General features: G+C 50.6%; 1 protein-coding gene across 2 annotated transcripts in view; it reads left to right on the plus strand.

The window, feature by feature from the left end:
• The window catches only part of FCSK (fucose kinase), a 1128763-nt gene that overhangs the window by 943103 nt on the left and 164687 nt on the right, over positions 1–20973 (plus strand). For both annotated transcript variants that reach the window (XM_078671586.1, XM_078671587.1), the window contains exons 12-13: positions 3830–3931; positions 19984–20154. In XM_078671586.1, the coding sequence (XP_078527712.1) occupies positions 3830–3931; positions 19984–20154 (273 nt within the window). The remainder of the gene's footprint in view (positions 1–3829; positions 3932–19983; positions 20155–20973) is intronic.

Below are 20973 nucleotides of genomic sequence, written 5' to 3' on the forward strand. Positions count from 1 at the left end.
TAATTCAGTCCGTTCCCCTACTTCTTACTTTAAAAAAAAAGCATCCCGGGACGGCAAGAATAGTCCTAATTAAAACGATAACTTTTTTTTTCCCATCTTGCAGGGGCTGCTCGCACTTCTCTGTTGAACTACAGAGGCTGCAGCAGCCCCTCCCTGAGCTCGCACAGAAGCAGTCCCTCCCATGGGCGTAGGAAGTGTGGGGGACGCGGGGGACATATCCCCCTCAGATTTTGCAGTGGGGGGGGGGACACGGGGGGACAAGGGGGGGGGGGGCGAGCGGACAAAAGAATTTCCCCTCTGCCTTTTGTGATTGTCAGTGCCATTAGCGCATGAAAGCGCTACCGTTAATGGCCCTGAACTTTACATGTCATCTGCCTTCAGTCTCAGAGGCCTCAGGCCACCCGCCCTCTGCCCTTTGATATGCTGTAGTAAGGTTCGCCCTCTGCCCTTTATTATGCATGCTGCAGTGAGGCCATTCTGAGACAGGCAGGGAAGGAAAAAAAAACTCTCTTTTCCTTCCTGTACAGAGAAGTGTCCATTTCCCCTGCTCTGCCTCTGGCAGTTGCCCTCCTCCTCTTTCTCTCTTTATTCCTCCCTCTCTTTCTGTCTCGCTACTCCTCGCGTGATTTTTTTAAGAGACAGCACTTACCACCTCTTGCCGTCCTTTCCTTTATTTGTTCCCCTGTCAAATGGTTCAAAATAAGAACGAAACACTAAGGATAGAAATGTCATTATTTTCTGACCTCTTTCTACTCCGAAGGACAATCTCAGAACGAAGAGAAAAAAGTATAAAACTACGAAAAATAATGAAATAACGTATTAATGCAATAAAGACTCATCACAGACAGGCCACATTGGTGTTAATTACACCCACGCACATTAGTGCCACTTTACAGAGTTTGCCAGTGATGGACTACTTTCTATTTCTCGTCTTTCTTTGAACAACATTGTTTTCCCAGGGTGGGGAAGGGCACTATTCCTAGAGGGGCTGCAATACCTGGTTGATGAGTGGAGTGGGAATCGTTTAAGGTGATCTTTTTCAACTGTGTTAATTATTTCAGATTTTAAAACGTGTACCGCTGCTGTGTGTTCAGGGATGTGGTATTTTTAAAGCAAACTGCTTACGTTTTGTTAGACTAAAAGCAATGGACAATGAAATAGGTCCCTTCCGGGTCTTGTAGTCATGTCCTGAACTTTTCAGGCACAAACACTCACTGATGACTGAATAATGAGTTTAAAAGCGTTCAGGTAACCATGTTGTTTCTGCTTACATTTCACATGCTTTACTTATCCTTGCATTCCCTATGAGTGTTTGCTTGTTCCAGGATGGCATAACTTTTTATTCAGGCAGCATATTAGTCTTGTCTAGTGCATAATTTGAATTGAGTCGCAGCACAATTAGGTTGTAGCTGAAGGTAGTGCTAGTTTCTCTCAGGGGGCAGTATGGTGTTCTGTAGGGGAGAGGATGTGGCACTCTGACCAGAGCTGCAGAATTTTGAACTGGAGAACCAGGTTCAGCCTTCATGACCAGTCTACCAGCCCACACTCTTGAAAGAGCACATTCCCATGATACACCTTAGAAGGCCCGATAAACCTTAGAAACCCTCGGTGTCTTAGCACCAGCAGGTGGACCCTTGCGGTGGCAAGTATGCTTAACCTTGAAGGCCTGTCCACCACGATCCATACTGAAGTTCACCTCCAGTCTTGCGGGCAGGTATACGAAGAAGCACTCTCTAGAGCGACAATGACTCTGTCATTGAGGTCACATTGAGGTCACAAGACCCTTGAGGCCAGTCCACCTCACCCTTTGGTACCTCCATTGGCCTTTTCAGCAGTAGTAGTGCAGCTTACCAAGGATTGTCAATGTAGGATTTGCATGCAAGAGCAGTGACGGGGCAGGAGAAGTGATGGGGCAGGAGAGGCGACAGGGCAGGAGAGGTGACCGGGCAGGTGACATGACAGGCAGATGACATGACAGGCAGGAGAGGTGATGGGCAGTAGAGGTGATGGGCAGTAGAGGTGATGGGCAGTAGAGGTGATGGGCAGGAGAGGCGATGGGGCAGGAGAGGCGATGGGGCAGGAGAGGCGATGGGGCAGGAGAGGCGACGAGGCAGGAGAAGTGACGAAGCAGTAGAAGTAATGGGGCAGGAGTGGTTATTAGGCATGAGCAGGAGTGGTAACCGGGCAGGAGCGGTGAACGGGGCAGGAGCGGTGAACGGGGCAGGAGCAGTGAACGGGGCAGGAGCAGTGAACGGGGCAGGAGCAGTGAACGGGGCAGGATCAGTGAACGGGGCAGGAGCAGTGATCGGGGCAGGATCAGTGACGGGCCAGGAGAAGTGACGAGGCAGGGGAATTGATGAAGCAGGAGAGTTGATCGAGCATGAGCAGGAGTACTCACTGGACAGGAGCAGTGAAAGGGCAGGAGCAGGCGTTTCCCAGGGCGACTGGAAGGGTAGGGGGCCAGTGTAGTTTGGGGGGACCGGTTTTGTACAAGTGCAAGAGTTTTAAAAACACTGCAAAGTTCTTTGTATATTCAGCAGGTTTCGGTCAACAATACAAGTGCCAAGATAACTTTGGTGATCAGTGTACCTGCTGGAGAGAGATGGGAGCATGTTTTGTCTAGTGGCTTTTTTACTCATCTAAGGTAGTGCAGAGGGGTAATATGCCTGCTGCAAAGAACATGTACCAGGCATATCAAAGAGCAATATGTTATGTGCATAGTTCAGTGGGTACTGCTTTGTGTTCACTTATTGAATGAAAGGACACTTGAATACATATAGCCTGGCAGTTCGGGCTGGACTGTTCCCATTGGGCGCAGGATCAAGACTGATTTGCATATGGCTGGGTCCAAACTGGAATGGCATGGTGAGCAAAAAAACAATGGATTTAGGCCTAGATCTCTTTACTGGGGTGAATGTATGACATTGTCCTGCATTCTGTCCATCAATTGTTCTTTTTGCATTTGTCACCACGAGTGGGAAAGGTATGCTCAGACATGAGCCCCGTGCTCTCCATACCACTGGAGTCAAGCTATCCTGGCTGATGAGGGCTGAAAGCCCGAACCCAGTCCTAGGATGCTTGTTTCCAGTCCAGGGAGGACCTGGCCTGGCAGTTCGGGCTGAACTTTTCCCATTGGGTGCAGGATCAAGACTGATTTGCATATGGCTAGCTGCAAACTGGATTGGCATGGTGAGCAAAGAAACAATGGATTTAGGCCCTGATCTCCGTACTGGGGTGAATGTATGATATTGTTGTGCATTCTGTCCACCTGTTGTTTTTTTTTGCTATATTATGATTCAGCAGCTAGCTGGCTGACATGAATATGAAGGAGCCTTTGTGGGTTTCCGAGAGTCTAGATTCTCCTGAAGAGTCCCTTTCTCTTCTGAGCCCTGCTTAACACATGTGTACAGGAGGAGCCCTGTATTCATGACCTCAATGTTTGAGACAAAAATTAATCATGGATTTCTGAACAATGAGAGTAAAAGCATTAAGGTAACATGTTGTTCCTGCTTATATTTCACATGCTTTACATAAACCTGTATTCCCTACGAGTGTTTGCTTCTTCCTGAATTAAACCTCAAATAAACATGTTTATCCATTGTTTTAATTAAATAACGTTATACGCTGTAACTGGTCAGTGAAATGTTAAACGTACTAAAAATTGGTATGGTTTGTTATTTCTAGCCACACCCCTGACTCCGCCCACTGATTCAATCTTCGGTTATTCCCGCCCCCTGATTCTCCAACCACAGTTCCCCTACTTTTTTTTCCCCACTTCGACCACTGGGAATGACCAGTACCGTGTCTTTTTCTCTCCTCTCGTGCTTAGCATCCACAGGTTCTGGCAGACGGCTGCTCCATCACCAACAGCGTCTTGGAAGGGACCGTCACAGTGGGAAGCAACAGCGTGGTGCAACACTGCCACCTGCAGGTAAACCAGCAGAACCGCATTAGTAGAAAGCAAGGCAATAAAGTATAAAGATAAAGTGATTGGGGCGAACTGACAGTCGAGTCAACCTGTTATGGACTGGGATACCACCATCATCAGAACCCATATTTTACTAGACATGTGTGATAACTGTTGATGATTTAGATGCCTTAATTTGTGAAAAGTACATTAACCCTGTGCATTACATATTTCATCCAAAGAGAAGGCTGAGAAATGTGTAGTTTACCGTCACGTACAGTATAATTATGTAGTTCTGCTTTCCATATACTTTCAAGTTTCAATACATGTGTCAGATAAAAACAAATGCATGATATGTAACATGGTAATGAGTGCTGATGGCTTTTACAAACCACTTTGCCTTAAGGTTGATTATCATTGGACAAGAAGCACACTTTGAAATCATTGATCCAGGGCAATGTTTCCCAAACTGTGGGTGGGGCGCGAAAGTCATAGTAATACAAAAAGATGGCTTTAACTTTTGTGTTTAACTTGTCACGTTTGCCAGTGATTCAAAGACAGATGTAAAATGTCAGACTGCATCATTCTTTTATGGAACAAATCTTTTTATTCGTTTTGAAAGACAATCCTGCAGCAGTACACAGCTGTGTGCCTACAACCACTTTGGCCGGCAGCGCGGAGTTTGTATGTGAATCCAAAATACACAGCCTCAATGCCTACAACCCGGAGGCTGGCAGCGTTTTCTGGATTGCATAAGTATAACTATTTACAAAAAAAACAGACAGTAGAAACACAAGATGGAAAAACAGACCCCTCCCACCCTAAGAAACCAAAGAAAAAGAAAGGGGATCCTGCACTGATAATAAGCATGGTCTTTGCAATATTGTTTACGCTCAGCTATCCAGCGCTGCCTAGGCTTTGTCTCATTGCCTACGGGGCACCCTCACCTCCTCCGCCTCATGGATCAAATGCAATATTTGGATATACTTGGGGCATATCACCTCCCTGAATTCTTTAGAAAACAATTGTATGAAAGGGGCCCATAGGTCTGTGTAAGTTTAGCCCTTATGGTCTTGGACCAGCGAAAGGCATTCCATAGCCAGAGTCAGCCACAGTCCATGAAGCCAAGCTGTGTGGTCCAGTACTGTCGTCGAACCCCAGTGCACCATTATCGCCTGCCGTGCTGCCTGTAATGCCAACGCTATTTGCCTGCCCCTCAGTGAACGCAGAGGAAAAGTCAGAGCGTTAGAGCGGCCTAGTGGCATGTATGCAGGAAAACGTGGGATCTCCATCTCAAAAGCTGTGTCTATGTCATGTAGTACCCCTTTCCCAGAAGTGCCCCAGTCGCTGGCAGTGCCATAGTAAATGCACCAGCGAGCCGGCAAGCCAGCAGCTTCTCCAACATTTCTCCATGTGGTTTTTGTCCCACCTGTGGATGCAAGCCGGTGTGAGGTACCAATAGGAGGAGACCTTGTAAGCTGACTCTGATCCTGCGATATTATGGGCTGTGTGATGTTTTCTATAGTAAATGTTTGCCCATTCCTTGTCTGAGAGGGCCCTTCCCAACTCTTCCTCCCAGCGTAACTGACCCTTAGTGCGCCCCTCTTTCTGTCCCGCAGCCAGCATTGTGTACAGTTCTGATATCAAGTGTTTATCGTCTTTTTTGCTTATTAGCCATTTCTCAAACGGGGTTAGCCGTCGTGAGGCCTGCGACAGGTAGGACGGTGAGGTGACCCAGTGCCGCAGTTGGAGATAATGAAATTCATCAGGCTTGGGTAAATCGTAATCTACACGCAGTTGTGAAAAGGGAATTATGCCAGCCTCATCAAACAGCGAGCCAACCCGTTTGCAGCCGTCTCCCTCCATTTCTGGAAGATTTCTGATTTACAGCCTGGTGGAAAGTCCGGGTTATCCACTATTGGGGTTAGCGGTGAGGGAAATGTCATCACGTCCCTTTTTAGCGCTAAGGCATCCCAAACTTTTAGCATCGCTGCCCTAATTGGTGAAGAGTAGAGACCCCAGGCCCTCATTTTACGCGGTAGCCAGGCCTCCCTCCATATATTTGCACCAGCCACTGCCTGGTTCATGAAGGTCCAGTGTTTTTCGGCGAGCGGGCGATTCCACTCCACAATATATCGGAGGTGTGAGGCCTGAAGATATCTATGCACCAGTGGGAGGCCCTCCCCACCCTCTCGTTTGGGCCGCGTCATTTGGGACATGGGTAGTTGTGCTTCTTCCCATCCCAGATAAATGTATTTGATCGCAAGCTGCAGAGCACGCATTGCTTTCGGGGGAGGAACCAAGGGTAGAGTCTGGAAGGTTTACAGAATCCTCGGCAGTACCGTCATTTTCACTGCTGCGATGCGCCCCAACCAAGCCAGTTTAAGCTCCGATCTCCGGTCTAGAGCCATCATCGTTTGATCCACCAATGCCGAGTAGTTCAACCCCAACGTCTGCGACAGCGTGGAAGCATGAAGAATGCCCAAGTAGGTTATTGGCCCATAGGAATGAATGGGGAGTTATTCCTTATTTGCGATTAGCAATTTGCTACTCGCAAATAAGGAATGTGTAGGAATCTCTATTTATTTAGCAATTCCTACATGAATACCGTTTTGCGAGTCCTTAATAGCGATTCGCTATTAGGGGCTCGCAAAACGGCCCGTTGATGAATAAGGCTGATAGTCTCTCCGCATCCTCGGGGCACCGGTGCACTTATGTATGACCTCTAGCTCACTCACCTCCTGCTCAATGCTCTTCCGTATTTCATGTTTCTTCCTGTTCTCCGCAGAGGAGACCGCTATAAGTTCCCCTCTGACCACCAATTTAAGCGCCTCTCAAATCACTGATAGCCGCGTATCCCCGTTGTCATTGTGTTGTAGGTAATCTGTTATCTTTGTGCGTAGTCCCTGAACTATGCTAGGAGATTGTAACAGACTCTCCCGCAAGTGCCACCACATATGTACTTGGGTGTTCGCATCTGGCTGAAGTGTGATTGTGATCAATGTGTGATCCGACAGGGATCGCAGCTCTATAGAGGCTTCCCGTACCCTTGGCAACAAAGCAGTAGAGACTAAGAAGTGGTCAAGTTGCGCGTTAGATTTATGGGCAGCAGAGTAGTGGGTGTAGTCCCGGCGTTCGGGGTGGCATTGCCACCAAATGTTGTATAGCCCATTATCTGTGAGCCATTGCTTACCATCCGGGTAGAGCGTCCCTATTTGCGCAAGACTCTGACAGGAGCGGTCCTTGACGTTGTCCATAACCAAATTAAGCTCACATCCCACCAGAATCGCAGCTGCGATGCCAGGCCCTCAGAGACGTGTCTAATAAGGAAGGGCTCTTGGTGTGTGTTTGGTGAATAGATGTTAATCAGCGTGAAAAGGATGGAACCCCATTGGAGCCTAAGTGCCAGAACCCTATCCTTCACCTCGTATAGAGTAGAGAGGACCTTCCTTTCGAATTTTGCCCCTAGTAGAATTGCCACCCCATTTTTCTTCGTAGTGCTTGAAGACCAATATTGGTGGGGAAATCGGCGGGAACGCAAGCGGGCCTTGTCCCTAGACAGCAGGTGGGTTTTCTGCAGCATACAGACATCCCCTTCAGAGTGTTCCAACAGAGAGAGGATGGCGGAGCGCTTTACCTGGTGGTTAAGGCCTCTCACATTGAGGCTAACAACCTTGAGATCCCTACCCATGTAATGCAGAAAGTGTTAAGAAAAGCAGGGCGGTGGCCTCAGGATTTAAGAAGTGAGAGGGGGCACAATTGAGAGTGTAAAGGAGTGACCATCGAGTGCAGGTTTCGTGAGGATCGGTGCAGGGTACCCCAACATAAATAAACCCCAAATATATGAACATTAGAAACTCCCTCCACTAATAAGAGGGAGCCACAGCAAGAGTTCACTAGTGACAAAAGTTCGTCCAGTAGATGTAAGTAAAGGGGCAGCAGCCCCAGGCGGACCTTATACAGTGAGCAAGGGCGGTCTCCGACTCCGCCACAATGACATACTCAACGTGCATTCACCATGCATTCAGATGGGGGACGAATGGACCAGGCTGGTGGTCAATGATAAGATAACCACTTGTCTTTCTTTCGCGATGGGTGGCGTGTCTGGTTTGTGGGCGGAGGAAGGCCCTCCCACCGTCTGCCAGCGGGATTGTTTGCGTTGAGTTCCTTCAGGGGACTTGTGCTGCACCTCCAGGGAGACAAGCGCCTCCATACCCAGAACTTCTCTAGCCTCTTGAAGCGATCTAATCTGGTGCAACTTGCCCTAGTGGCGGAAGATGATGCGGAATGGATGTCCCCACGCTTAAGCAATTCCCTTTTCTCTCAAATGTAGCGTATTCAGGCAGAATTCCCTTATTTTAAATAAGGTGGTGGCCGCCAAGTCCTGGAAGAGCGCCAGGGAGTGACCACAGAATTGCAGGGTATGTGCATCTCTTGCCCTATTGATGATTAGCTCCTTCAGCTGGAAGTTGTGTACACATGCCAAGATGTCTGGAGGCGGGGTCGCCCCCTTCACGGCACCCCTACTCGGTGGACCCTGTCGATCTGGATCTCTGTTGTGTGGTCTGCACCCGATTTCACTCCTCAAATGCGCACGTTGTTGCAACACGATCGGTTTTCCAGATCCTCCGCGTGCCCCTGGAGTTCAATGTGCTGTTCCTTAAGTCTGAGGATCTCCTGCTGCATCATTTCTATCTCCTCGTTGCGTCCATTTTCGTGTCGCCACTCGGTCACCAATCTATTCGACATCCCTTCTAACTTCTCTAAGGTCAGCAGCAAGTTGCCCCTTAAGTGCCTGTAGATCTTTGCACAAGGTTGTGAAAAGAGCGGTCATGAAGGCCTTCGTCGCTGGGGTATCAGCCCTGTCCTGGGCCCCAGGGGGTCCCTCTTCCTCTTGGCCTACAGGGGTAGCGGCCCCTTGCGTGGAATGCTTCAGGAGCATTTCTTTGACGGAATGATCTTTTTTCAGCCGGGCGCTCAACACCGGCCTCCTCGGTGTAGCGTTAGACCCAGGACCTTCCACCGCTTGTGCCCAAGATCCGCTAGCTCACTTCTAGACTGCAGTGGCCAAGGCCAGACTCTACTCTCTGCTGTTAGATCAGGCGCATGGCTCTCAGGGCCCTCTTCCCAAGACCGGCAGTCCCTCTCTGGCTAACTCTCCTGGCAGCCCCACCTTATCACGGTACGCCCTACGTACAGCCTTTCAAGGGCTCAATGTTGTCCAGGAGATTTGATCCTTCAGGAGTGGACCGAGGCCACGAGGCAGTCTTGCTATGATGGGCAATTCGTGAATAAGGCCACCGTTACTCAGTCTGTCCACCGAGCCCCAGGTTCACAACCCTCACTCCAGCTTCCCCAAGCACTTTCGGTAGGTCGTCTGCACTATGCGCTATAGGAGGCTCTCGGGTTGCTTCGGTAGATCTCGCTCCTCACACTCACCAGCAAGCCCTTAAGGCCGTCGCCTTCTACGGGACCAGCAGCAGAGCCACGGACTGCTCACCCACCTTGCTGACATTGGCATATCGGGTATTGCTTGGGACGGGCTTAAATATTTTTTGAAGGGCCTGGTGAAACAGGTATGGCTTCCCTCGTTTGCTTCTTCACCACAGATGGTGTCTCCGGGGGTCCCTCAAGGGTCCTCTTTGAACCCCCTCCTTTTCAACATCTGTGTTACTCCTTTGGTTCTATTGGCGGAGGATCTGGAGGCCAAAATTATTGCTTATGCTGACGATACCCAGCTCTTGTTCACATGGGAAAAAAATTAGTGTTCCACCTCCTCCGCCAAAAAATGCCTGACCACATTTTTTCATTGGCTGGCCTCTGCCCAACTTAAATGCAATGAGAAGAAATCTGAAATCCTCCTTTATGGAAGCTTCCCCCCTCAGTTCAGAGAAACACTCTGGCCGCCTGATTTCTGTATGCCAGCCTCAACAGGGCAACCCACAAAGAATCTGGGGATCTGGTTTGAGGAGAATCTTTTGTTCTCAACCCAGATCAAGAAGCTAGCCGGGAACTTTTTCAGGTTACTCAAAACCCTTAGGAACTGTCTTCCACTTCTTCCCAGGGCTGCTAAAGAAACAGTCACTGAGCCCTTATTTTATCACAAATTGATTATGCCATTGCCCTGTAGCTTGACCTCCCGGGCTACCTGCTTAATAAACTACAAGTAGTCCAAAACGCGGCGGCCAGGCTTCTTTTTAACATCCCTATCAAAAGCAGCGCATGACAACATCTGCGCGCACTTCAGTGGCTGCCCGTAGCAGAACAAGTTAAGTCCAAAGCTCTAGTCATAGCACACCGTGCCCTGCATGCCTCAGGCCCAATTCATTTGCGAAAGCGCTTTACTTTCTACACTCCTTCGAGACAACTGCGCTCTGCTTCTCAACTCTTGGCTCATGTCCCCTGCTTCCGACTGCAAAGGATGGGTGGCAGTTCCTTGCTTTGGCATGGAATTCGCTGCCTCTTGCTCTTCTTAGCATTCAGGACCCCATTCTTTAAAAAAAAAATCTGGAAACTTTCCTCTTTATCTAAGTATCTGTGTGCGCTACAAATACAAATAACATAACGGAGCCTCCCAACGTTAGCGAGTGTAGCCCGAGCTATTCTGCCGGTGCACCGGCTCCGTGGCACCAGTGGGTCAGATTCCGGGCCTCCTCGTTTGCCACATGGCCCCAGCAGAGATGCTCCCAGGTGCCCGCAGGCTGCTCCGCTCTTTTCCCCCGAGGTCTCTTGACCATGGGCACCGGGGAAACCCCACCTCGACCGTGGCACCCTGGAAGCTACACTCCCCTCGTGTCAGGCCCACCTGAGCTGCAGCGCCTCCTCACCAGGCAGAGTGATCCCGGTCGGTGGTCACCAGATCCTCCGGACTCTTGCCTCGGTTGATCCTGGGCTTCGTTCGACTCTGACTGCTGCGAGCCGCAGAGCGGGATTCTGCATACAGGCTAGGGGGTTGTTGTGTTCTGGGGTATTCCACGCTCCTGACGCTCTCGGCGTCCAACGTTAGGTCATGTGACTTCCTATAATAAACAGGAGCACGCACGCACGCACGTTCATTCGGGTGCGGAGCGGGGACCCAGCAACAGCCCATCCAGTGTCCGCCTCTGTTATTTCTAGGCCACGTGTCAGGTCTGTAGATCATCTAGGTGCCCCCCGAGTGTAGGGACCCCAGCACGTATAACCAGGGTCGTCCTATCACCCCCGCAAGACACAACAACTGGCGACGAGGGTGGTTGATCGGGCCTTCGCCACGTGTGGGTGGTGCCAGCCCTGCTGTGCGGCGGCCGCGAGTGTGTGTCTCTGCTCGCGGTGCTCGTGCCACACGACCGCCTGCACGCTGTGCGTGCACCGGAACGCGGAGTCTTGCTGATCGGGTGTGCAGGTGAGCTGGATCGCCGCCCCCTCCTCGGGCCCCCGGTGCCCCCGCTCTGTCTTGGAGCGCTGCCAGGCGCGCGCGTCCTCTTCCTGCGGCCTGTATTCCTTTGGTGGGGGCACGGTCCTCCTGGATCAGCGCCGCACTCGGCCTCCCGGTCGGTGCGTGAAGCGCGCTTATCTCGCCACGCCCCTGGATCGGCGCCGCACTCGGCCTCCCGGTTGGTGCGTGAAGCGCGCTTATCTTGCCACGCCCTGTCCTCCCCCACGCATCCCGCGGACGACACGGGGAGTGCCCTCCTGTGCCAGCCACATGATGGCCACCATTCCGCCTATTGAACCGTTTGTTGTGGAGGGTTCGCCGTCGTCATTGGCCCCTAAGTGGAAGGAATGGGTGGACAGGCTGTTGGTGTTCTTTGAAGCCACGAAAGTTCATAAGGAACAGAAACGGGCCATGGTGCTTCATCTAGGTGGCAAGGATGTGCACTCCATTGCCAGGACACTTGTAGAGGCCACTCCCAAAACTCACCACACACTAATCAATGCCCTGAACGCTCATTTTGAACCTATGGCCAACCAAGACTATGAACGCTTTGTATTCCGGCAGGCGCGGCAACTACCTGAGGAGCCGCTTGACACGTACCACACCAGGCTCAAGCGGCTGGCGCAGTCATGTGGATTTGCGGATACCACAGAGGAAATAAGGGGCCAAATCATTCAAGGTTGCGCTTCAGCCAAGCTGAGGGAAAGAATTCTGGAAGAGTCGGGCAAGCCGCTAGCTGACATACTGACCCTTGGCCGCACCAAGGAACTGTCTAAGGCACGGGCTGCCCACATGGAAGCAGCGTTACAAGCACCAGTCAAAGCTGAACCGGTCAACAAGCTGCAAGTGCAACCGCAGGCCAAATGGACCAAGAAACCGGCGAGATCTCAGGCCGGCCCGTCTGGTTTCCCGTGTGGGTACTGTGGAGGCCCGAATCATCCGGCGCCGGAATGTCCTGCTCGAGGGAAGCGTTGCTCCGGATGCGGCAAGCTCAATCACTTTGAAAAAGTATGCCGCTCGAAAAAGTTTCGAAAGCCACGACAAGCAGTGAACGCAATACCGGAAGGTGAGCGGAATCAAAGTGACATGGACGATGACGAGGAGGAAGAAAGGACTGTGCACAAGGTTCACATGATAGGAGCGGCTGCGCGTCGGACCAGGCCCCTTCCACAGTGCTCATTAAAAGTGGCGGAGCAAGACGTGATGGCTGTGGTAGACACAGGGGCTACCATCAATCTCATGAGTGTTGATCTGTACAGGACAATGAGTCGACCCCCACAGCTTCACCCATCTCCAATCAGGGTTTTTGCGTATGGTCAGGACACGCCCCTCAGAATTAGGGGAAAATTCAGGACATCCATCACTCATGGGGACAGAACCATCAGAGCTAATGTGTTTGTCTCGGAAGATGGGCAAGGCATGCTACTGGGGTGTCGAGCGGCCGAAGACCTAGGCGTTGTGACCTTTGCGTTTGGTGTCCATGAGGAGTCGGTGCAACACCTTCTAATGGACTTCTCTGATATCTTCCAAGGCATAGGGAGATTCACAGGTCGTGAAATACACCTCCATGTGGACCCGACAGTGCAACCAGTTGCACTGCGCCACCGCCGCATAGCATTCCATTTGAGGCCTCTAGTGGAAGAAGAACTCAGGAAACTAGAAGCTGCGGGCATCATTGAAAAAGTCACAGGCCCCACCCCCTGGGTATCACCCATCGTGGTCACCAGGAAGCCAAAACAACCAGGAGCCGTTAGGATCTGCGTGGACATGCGCCTTCCGAATGTTGCCATCAAGAGGGAACGCCACATCACGCCCACAATCGATGATCTCATTGGGGAAATGGCGGGAGCCTGTTGGTTCTCCAAACTGGACCTTCAGTCAGGGTATCATCAGCTGGTGCTGGACCAGGAGTCGAGGAACATCACGACATTCTCCACACACATAGGCCTACGAAGGTACACCAGACTCAGTTTTGGAATATCCAGTGCGGCTGAAGTGTTTCAAAATGTGATCCAGGAACTGATCGCTAACATACCTGGGGCCATCAACGTAAGTGATGACATCATGATTCACGCGAGGACCATTGGAGAGCACAACCAAAGACTGGCACAAGTACTTCGGAGGCTAAGAGAGGCTGGACTAACCCTACATCGAGAAAAATGCGAATTCCTAAAGCGGAAAATAGGGTTCTTTGGATACACCTTCTCAGCAGATGGGGTTCAACCTGACCCCGAAAAGGTCAAGGATGTGCAGGAGGCCCAGCCACCCACCACAGTCACAGAAGTTCGCAGCTTCCTAGGAATGGTAAACTACTGTGGACGATTCATTAGAGATTTGGCTAATCTGACACTGCCTCTAAGAGAACTCACGAAAGACTCTACTCCCTGGATATGGGGGCCAGATCAAGAAAAGGCATTTGAGGCTATCAAGGCAGCTCTATCAGACAACACCACTCTAGCCTTCTTTGACCCTCGCAATCTCACCTTGGTGGCTGTAGATGCCGGCCCAGCAGGCCTGGGTGCAGTGCTAATGCAGAAACCGCGGGATGAGTTGGATTGGATGCCGGTGGCATATGCGAGCAGATCATTAACAGACACTGAGCAACGGTATTCTCAAATTGAAAAGGAGGCCATAGCCATACACTGGGGCTGTAAGCATTTTCATCTCTATCTATATGGCAAACCATTCACTGTCATTACTGATCACAAACCATTGGTGTCCCTGTTCGCAGGGACCTCGACGAAACCACCACCTCGCATAGAAAAATGGATGCTACAACTTCAAGAGTACAATTGCAATATTGAGTATCAACCAGGAGCCAGAAATCCAGCTGACTACCTGTCACGACATCCCAGGCCAGCAACCCCTGAAGAGATGGACGAGGCTGAGGAGACAGAGGCCTATGTCAGATGCATCATGGAGAGGTCGTGTCCACGCTCCATCTCGGTCAGTGAAGTGGCGGAGGCCACTATCCAGGATGCTTGCCTCCAAAGGGCCAGGGAAGCGATCCAAAAGCGAAATTGGCACAGAGTTAAAGAAAGCTGGAAGACACTCACTCCTGAAGCTCAACGTACAATGGAAAGCTTACATCATGTGAAAGACGAACTAAATGAAGACAACACGGGGTGCATACTGAGAGGACACCGGCTGGTCATACCTTTGGCTTTGACGGAACAAGTCGTTCAGTTGGCCCATGTGGGACACCAAGGAATAGTCAAGACCAAGGCGCGTCTGAGAGCCAAAGTATGGTTCCCTCTCATGGATGAATTGGTGGAGAAGATGGTAAAATCATGCACGGCCTGCCAGGTTACCGGGGATGTCCCGAAGGAGGCACCAATCAGAGTAGAGCCACGTCCGCAGAAGCCATGGGAACAGGTCAGCATGGACTTTGGCAGTCTCCCCGATGGACGACACACCATGGTGGTCATTGATGATCACTCAAAGTACCCCGAGGTTGAAATCATCAATAGCACCAGTGCAGCTGAAGTGATCCCCAAATTAGAAAAGGTAATAGCAGCTCAAGGAGTGATGAAGGAACTGCGTACTGACAATGGACCACCCTTCCAAGGCCAGGAACTAGCTGCTTATCTGAGTTCGCTGGGAATCAGGCACCGCCGGATCACGCCTCGCTGGCCGCAGGCGAATGGTGAAGCAGAACGCTTCATGAGGACTCTAAACAAAGTAATAAGAATTGCCCATGACAAAGAGCAATCAGTGGAAATGGCTATTTTCACGTTCCTTCGAAGCTACCGACAAACACCTCACACCACCACTGGGGTGGCTCCGGCTCACAGCCTCATGGGACGAATAACAACAGATTCCATACCTCATCACCCCAGGTGGATGCCGAAAGTGACAGAGGAAGACAAAATCGCGACCAGAAAGCGCAAGGCTTATGCCCAGGTCAGTCAAAGACGAAGAGCCACAGAAGTGGAATTCTGCAGAGGGGACGTGGTACTATTGAAAAACAGAGTGACCAGTGGCAAATTCCGGCTAACTTATGAACGAAGTCCCTGGAGGGTGATCAGTGTGAAGGGTACCCGGATTACCGCCATGAGAGGCCGAGAAGTTGTGACCCGGAATGTGTCTCATTTCAAGCACTTTCACAGAGAGCGGAGCCCCAGGGCGCCCTCCCAAGATGTCACTCCACAGCAGATGCAGGACACGACCGCTGAGGATGACTCCAGGGCTGGTCCGGGGGACGAGTGGAGAGACGCCTCCTGTGAGGAATCTGGTGGTGAAGTAGAAGAGAGGGCAAGTGAGGCCGGACATCAGGAGGGGCTGGATGAAGCATCCAACGACTCCCCATACCCAGGTGGGAACAGTGAAGAAGGTGTCCCAGGCCGAGACAGGTCGCAATACAGCCTGAGAAGTAACCCTGAGCCTTCCTGTCGGCTACGAAACTATTTCACGTAAGAACATTCCTGTTTGTTATATTATCAGTGTGGAAGTTTTAAAGTTGCTATACGGACACTGCCAATGAGGCCATAATCAAGGTGAACTATTTGAACTGTTTCAGCAATTGTTTTTATTGTTTTCATGTTTTAGGAGGAATGTTGTGTTTTGGGGTATTGCACGCTCCTGACGCTCTCGGCGTCCAACGTTAGGTCATGTGACTTCCTATAATAAACAGGAGCACGCACGCACGCACGTTCATTCGGGTGCGGAGCGGGGACCCAGCAACAGCCCATCCAGTGTCCGCCTCTGTTATTTCTAGGCCACGTGTCAGGCCTGTAGATCATCTAGGTGCCCCCCGAGTGTAGGGACCCCAGCACGTATAACCAGGGTCCTCCTATCACCCCCACAAGACACAACAGGGGTCAATGCACGGCACCAATGTCCGCTGGGGCCCTGGCTGGCACGCCAGATGCCGCCCCTCTTGTCTCTCAGGTCCGCAGGCCGCAACTCAGGGGCGTAACACAGGCCCCCGCAGCCCATGCGGTGCGGGGGGGCCCCTGGCTCCAAAAGGCCCCCTCAGCACTGAACTCTGGCCGGGAGAGCTCCTGATTGAGCCCGGAGGGGGCCCCCCTAAGTACCGTGCAGGAAGGCCCCCTCACTTTTCGTTACGCCAGTGCCGCAACTCTCCTGTCTCTGCTGGGAGACGCAGTGCTGGATGGTGGTTCCGTGTCTCTGTGCACCCCCAAAGGACCCTGTGTGTTTTGGGGTCCGAATCTCATCCCCCCCTGCCAGGGAAGAGGGTGCAAAATGGGCAATAGCAAAGCGATTGTCGTAGCGGAGCCGGAGGGACCGCAAAACACGTCCTACACAGCTGTCATCTAGACCACGCCTCTGCATTATTATTTTAACATGGGGATTGGAGTTTACTTTTCTTTCTCTGACTGCAAAGTGACAGAAGTTTTGAAAGTGAATTATGTGCCAATGTAGGATGTTGTTATTTGCAATACTCAGCAAAATGCAAGTAGCTGTACATAAACTATGCATCCAGAAGTATGAAAAGCAAAAATGACCCACTTTTTTTGTAATTTTGAAGTGTGACGGAAATAGAGATTTTAATAGGATCAATACAAATCAAGGCACTTACTTGGTGATGCACAAATGATAAATATTCATCGAAATCCGATTTCCACACATCATTTGTGTGTTATATACTTTTATTAGTAAAACTGTATGTCTGTGCAAATTTGGAGGGGCATTTCAATGGACAATGTGCTGTCTGTAAATGACAATGCTCCATAGCACAGTGCTTTAGTTACATTCAATTATTGCCCAGCCTCATGTCTTGTAATGATAGGTAGGTTGCCAACGTTTGTTGTTTGAAAAAGTGGTCGTGGTTCTAAAACGTTTGGGAACTGCTGAGCTAGTTGTTTGAGAATAATAAACTTCACCCCCATAGTTTTGCATTATCCCCTTCCTGTTCCCTACAGTTGAAAGTCCAGCCTGACATCTGGTCGAAGGGAGTTATTTTCTTTCTGACACTTAGGGCTCCCATCCCTGAATAGCAGCAGAAAACATATTAGCCACCTACTTACAAGCCATATACCTCTCTTTCCCTGCTTGTGGAAATCCTGCGCTGGCACTTGTTTCATCAAGCACGTTAACTGGGCTATTTGGAAATGATAGATGCAGCGTGGTTCAGGACTCGGGTGGTAGTGGAAATGTACTTACCTCTGCAGAGATTCCTTTTTTGATGATTTTTATTCATTTATTTTAAAATGCAAGCTTAGCACTTCACGAAGCTGGGAAGTTTATAAAAATTATTTTACATGTTCTACTCCCATATGACATAGTTGCCTATTATTTATCTTCCACCCTCCGCCCACAGAGCTATAGATAAGACAGTAGTATCCCAACAGTACAATAGCACCACTAAAGCTGAGAATACTTATCAATTTCCAAGGGGAATTCAAAATAATATTTGCCTACACTATTGACATTTTTGACTAAAGTTTACCAAATTTCAAATGACCTCCTGAGATGCGTATGCGGTTACACATGTGACATTAGATGACCATCTATCGAGGCTTTCATAGTTTGAAAGATGATTTTTCTTATGATTCATACCAATTTATCCTCTACACCTATGTAACATTACTGTTGATAATAGCAGAGAAAACAAAATAAATTAACATATAAACAAATAATCTTATTAGCTTCTAGGAGAGAACTTTACGTATTTTTTTATAAGTCTGAGAGATTTTCTGTGCAGCCCTCTCCATAAATCAGGCAGCAAAGAGTAGGCTTTTTTTCATGTACCAGCTCTGACTCATGATTTACTGTGGCAGTTGGTAGTAGCTGACCAGGCTTTTCTCGGAAAATTGTCAGGCAATGCTGGTCTGTGCTGGCAGAGTTGTGTCTGCGCTGGCAGAGGTGTGTCTGCGCTGGCAGAGTTGTGGGTCTGCGCTGGCAGAGTTGTGGGTCTGCGCTGGCAGAGTTGTGGTCTGCGCTGGCAGAGTTGTGAGCTGCGCTGGCAGAGTTGTGTCTGCGCTGGCAGAGTTGTGTCTGCGCTGGCAGAGTTGTGTCTGCGCTGGCAGAGGTGTGTCTCTGTGCTGGCATAGTTGTAGGTCTGCGCTGGCAGAGTTGTGTGTCTGTGCTGGCAGAGTTGTGGGTCTGCGCTGGCAGAGTTGTGGGTCTGCGTTGGCAGAGTTGTGGGTCTGCGTTGGCAGAGTTGTGGGTCTGCGTTGGCAGAGTTGTGGGTCTGCGCTGGCAGAGTTGTGGGTCTGCGCTGGCAGAGTTGTGTCTGCGCTGGCAGAGTTGTGTCTGCGCTGGCAGAGGTGTGTCTCTGTGCTGGCATAGTTGTAGGTCTGCGCTGGCAGAGTTGTGTCTCTGTGCTGGCAGAGTTGTGGGTCTGCGCTGGCAGAGTTGTGGGTCTGCGTTGGCAGAGTTGTGGGCTGCGCTGGCAGAGTTGTGGGTCTGCTCTGGCAGAGATGTAGGTCTGCGCTGGCAGAGTTGTGGGTCTGCGCTGGCAGAGTTGTGGGTCTGCGTTGGCAGAGTTGTGGGTCTGCGTTGGCAGAGTTGTGGGTCTGCGTTGGCAGAGTTGTGGGTCTGCGCTGGCAGAGTTGTGGGTCTGCGCTGGCAGAGTGTTGCTCTGCGCTGGCAGAGTTGTGGGTCTGCGTTGGCAGAGTTGTGGGTCTGCGCTGGCAGAGTTGTGAGCTGCGCTGGCAGAGTTGTGGTCTGCGCTGGCAGAGTTGTGGGTCTGCGTTGGCAGAGTTGTGGGTCTGCGCTGGCAGAGTTGTGGGTCTGCGCTGGCAGAGTTGTGGTCTGCGCTGGCAGAGTTGTGGGTCTGCGCTGGCAGAGATGTAGGTCTGCGTTGGCAGAGTTGTGGGTCTGCGTTGGCAGAGTTGTGGGTCTGCGCTGGCAGAGTTGTGGGTCTGCGCTGGCAGAGTTGTGGGTCTGCGCTGGCAGAGTTGTGGGTCTGCGCTGGCAGAGTTGTAGGTCTGCGCTGGCAGAGTTGTGGGTCTGCGCTGGCAGAGTTGTGGGTCTGCGCTGGCAGAGTTGTGGGTCTGCGTTGGCAGAGTTGTGGGTCTGCGTTGGCAGAGTTGTGGGTCTGCGCTGGCAGAGTTGTGGGTCTGCGCTGGCAGAGTGTTGCTCTGCGCTGGCAGAGTTGTGGGTCTGCGTTGGCAGAGTTGTGGGTCTGCGCTGGCAGAGTTGTGGGTCTGCGCTGGCAGAGTTGTGGGTCTGCGCTGGCAGAGTTGTGGGTCTGCGCTGGCAGAGTTGTGGGTCTGCGCTGGCAGAGTGTGGGTCTGTGCTGGCAGAGTTGTGGGTCTGCGCTGGCAAGAGTTGTGGGTCTGCGCTGGCAAGAGTTGTGGGTCTATGCTGGCAGAGTTGTGTCTGTGCTGGCAAGAGTTGTGGGTCTATGCTGCCAGAGTTGTGGGTCTGCGCTGGCAGAGTTGTGGGTTTGCGCTGGCAGAGTTGTGGGCTGCGCTGACAGAGCTGTGGGTCTGTGCTGGCAGAACTATGGCTCTGCGCTGGCAGAGTTGTGGATATGTGTATTGTATTATATTGCAACATTTATATAGCACTTCCTACGTGGGGTTACCAACCTATAGTGGAAGAGTTAAGAGTTTTCTTACAGGAACTGGCAGATTTGCTGGAATGGGATACTAGATTTCACATGCTGGCAGAACCACTAGAGGCCATCAGCTGAACTGACTGTTTTCCCTTCATCAAAAGTGCTTTGATTCTTTCATTTCTTCTTTTGCAGGGTCCCTTGCAGGTGGGCTCTGGCTGCCTTCTCACAGGCCTCGATGTGACTTCGTCGCTCGCGCTCCAAGGCTGCCCGCTTAGTGATGTCATCATTCAAGGACACAGCATCAGACTAAGAGACGAGTCCGTCACTGTCTTCACCATCCTAGGAAGCCAGGATTACTTACAGGTGATTGTTATTGTCTGTGTTGGGGCATACAGAGCGCATTACTGGGATGCGCAGGACTGTCAGGACCGCAAGGACAAGGCGAACTGGTCCATGACAGATCAAACTGTAATGTGTACTGAAAAAAACGGATTAGTGATGTCTGGATGGTTCTCAGTCTTTACCCATAGAACTGCTCCTTCTCATGGAGCGCATCTACAACACCAGCAACACTTTAAATCTCCCCACCTTAAATGCGTATTTCTCTAGCAACACCTTTAAGTGTAGCATTACCTCAATGTCCATAGGGTGAACATCCTTTTCCACGCGGATTTTACACCGCAGTACTTTTAGAACGCGTCCATTACAACGCAAGTCGTAACCACGACTTGCGCTGGAGGGCGCTAGAGGATAAAGAATAGTAAATTTACTATTCCAACACCTTCCCTAGTATCCACGGGGACTGGTGTTGGAATAGTAAATTATATTATTTACTATCCGGGCCCCCAACGCAAGTCGTGGTTACGACTTGCGTTGTAAAAGACGCGTTGTAAAAGCACGCGTTGTGACGGTACGCGTCCTACCGTCATACATCCGTCCATATGTGCTGAGATAGAAAAGAGAGTACGCTTTTTATAATCTTCCAGTAAATCTTTTAAAATAGTTGAGCTGAAAAAGGCACTACACTTTTCATCATCATCTAGCAAAGTCGTTTACCAGAGGTCTGGCTCAAAATGATGAAGGCATTTTATCTTTCCAGGCTTAGCATCATAGCTATGGATTGGTTTAAAACCATCAAAACCAGCCCAGAATAAGTCAAAGCAGCTTCAGACACGTGTTGTG

Source organism: Lissotriton helveticus, chromosome 12 (assembly GCF_964261635.1).
Source record: "Lissotriton helveticus chromosome 12, aLisHel1.1, whole genome shotgun sequence".
Taxonomy (NCBI): Eukaryota; Metazoa; Chordata; class Amphibia; order Caudata; family Salamandridae; genus Lissotriton; species Lissotriton helveticus.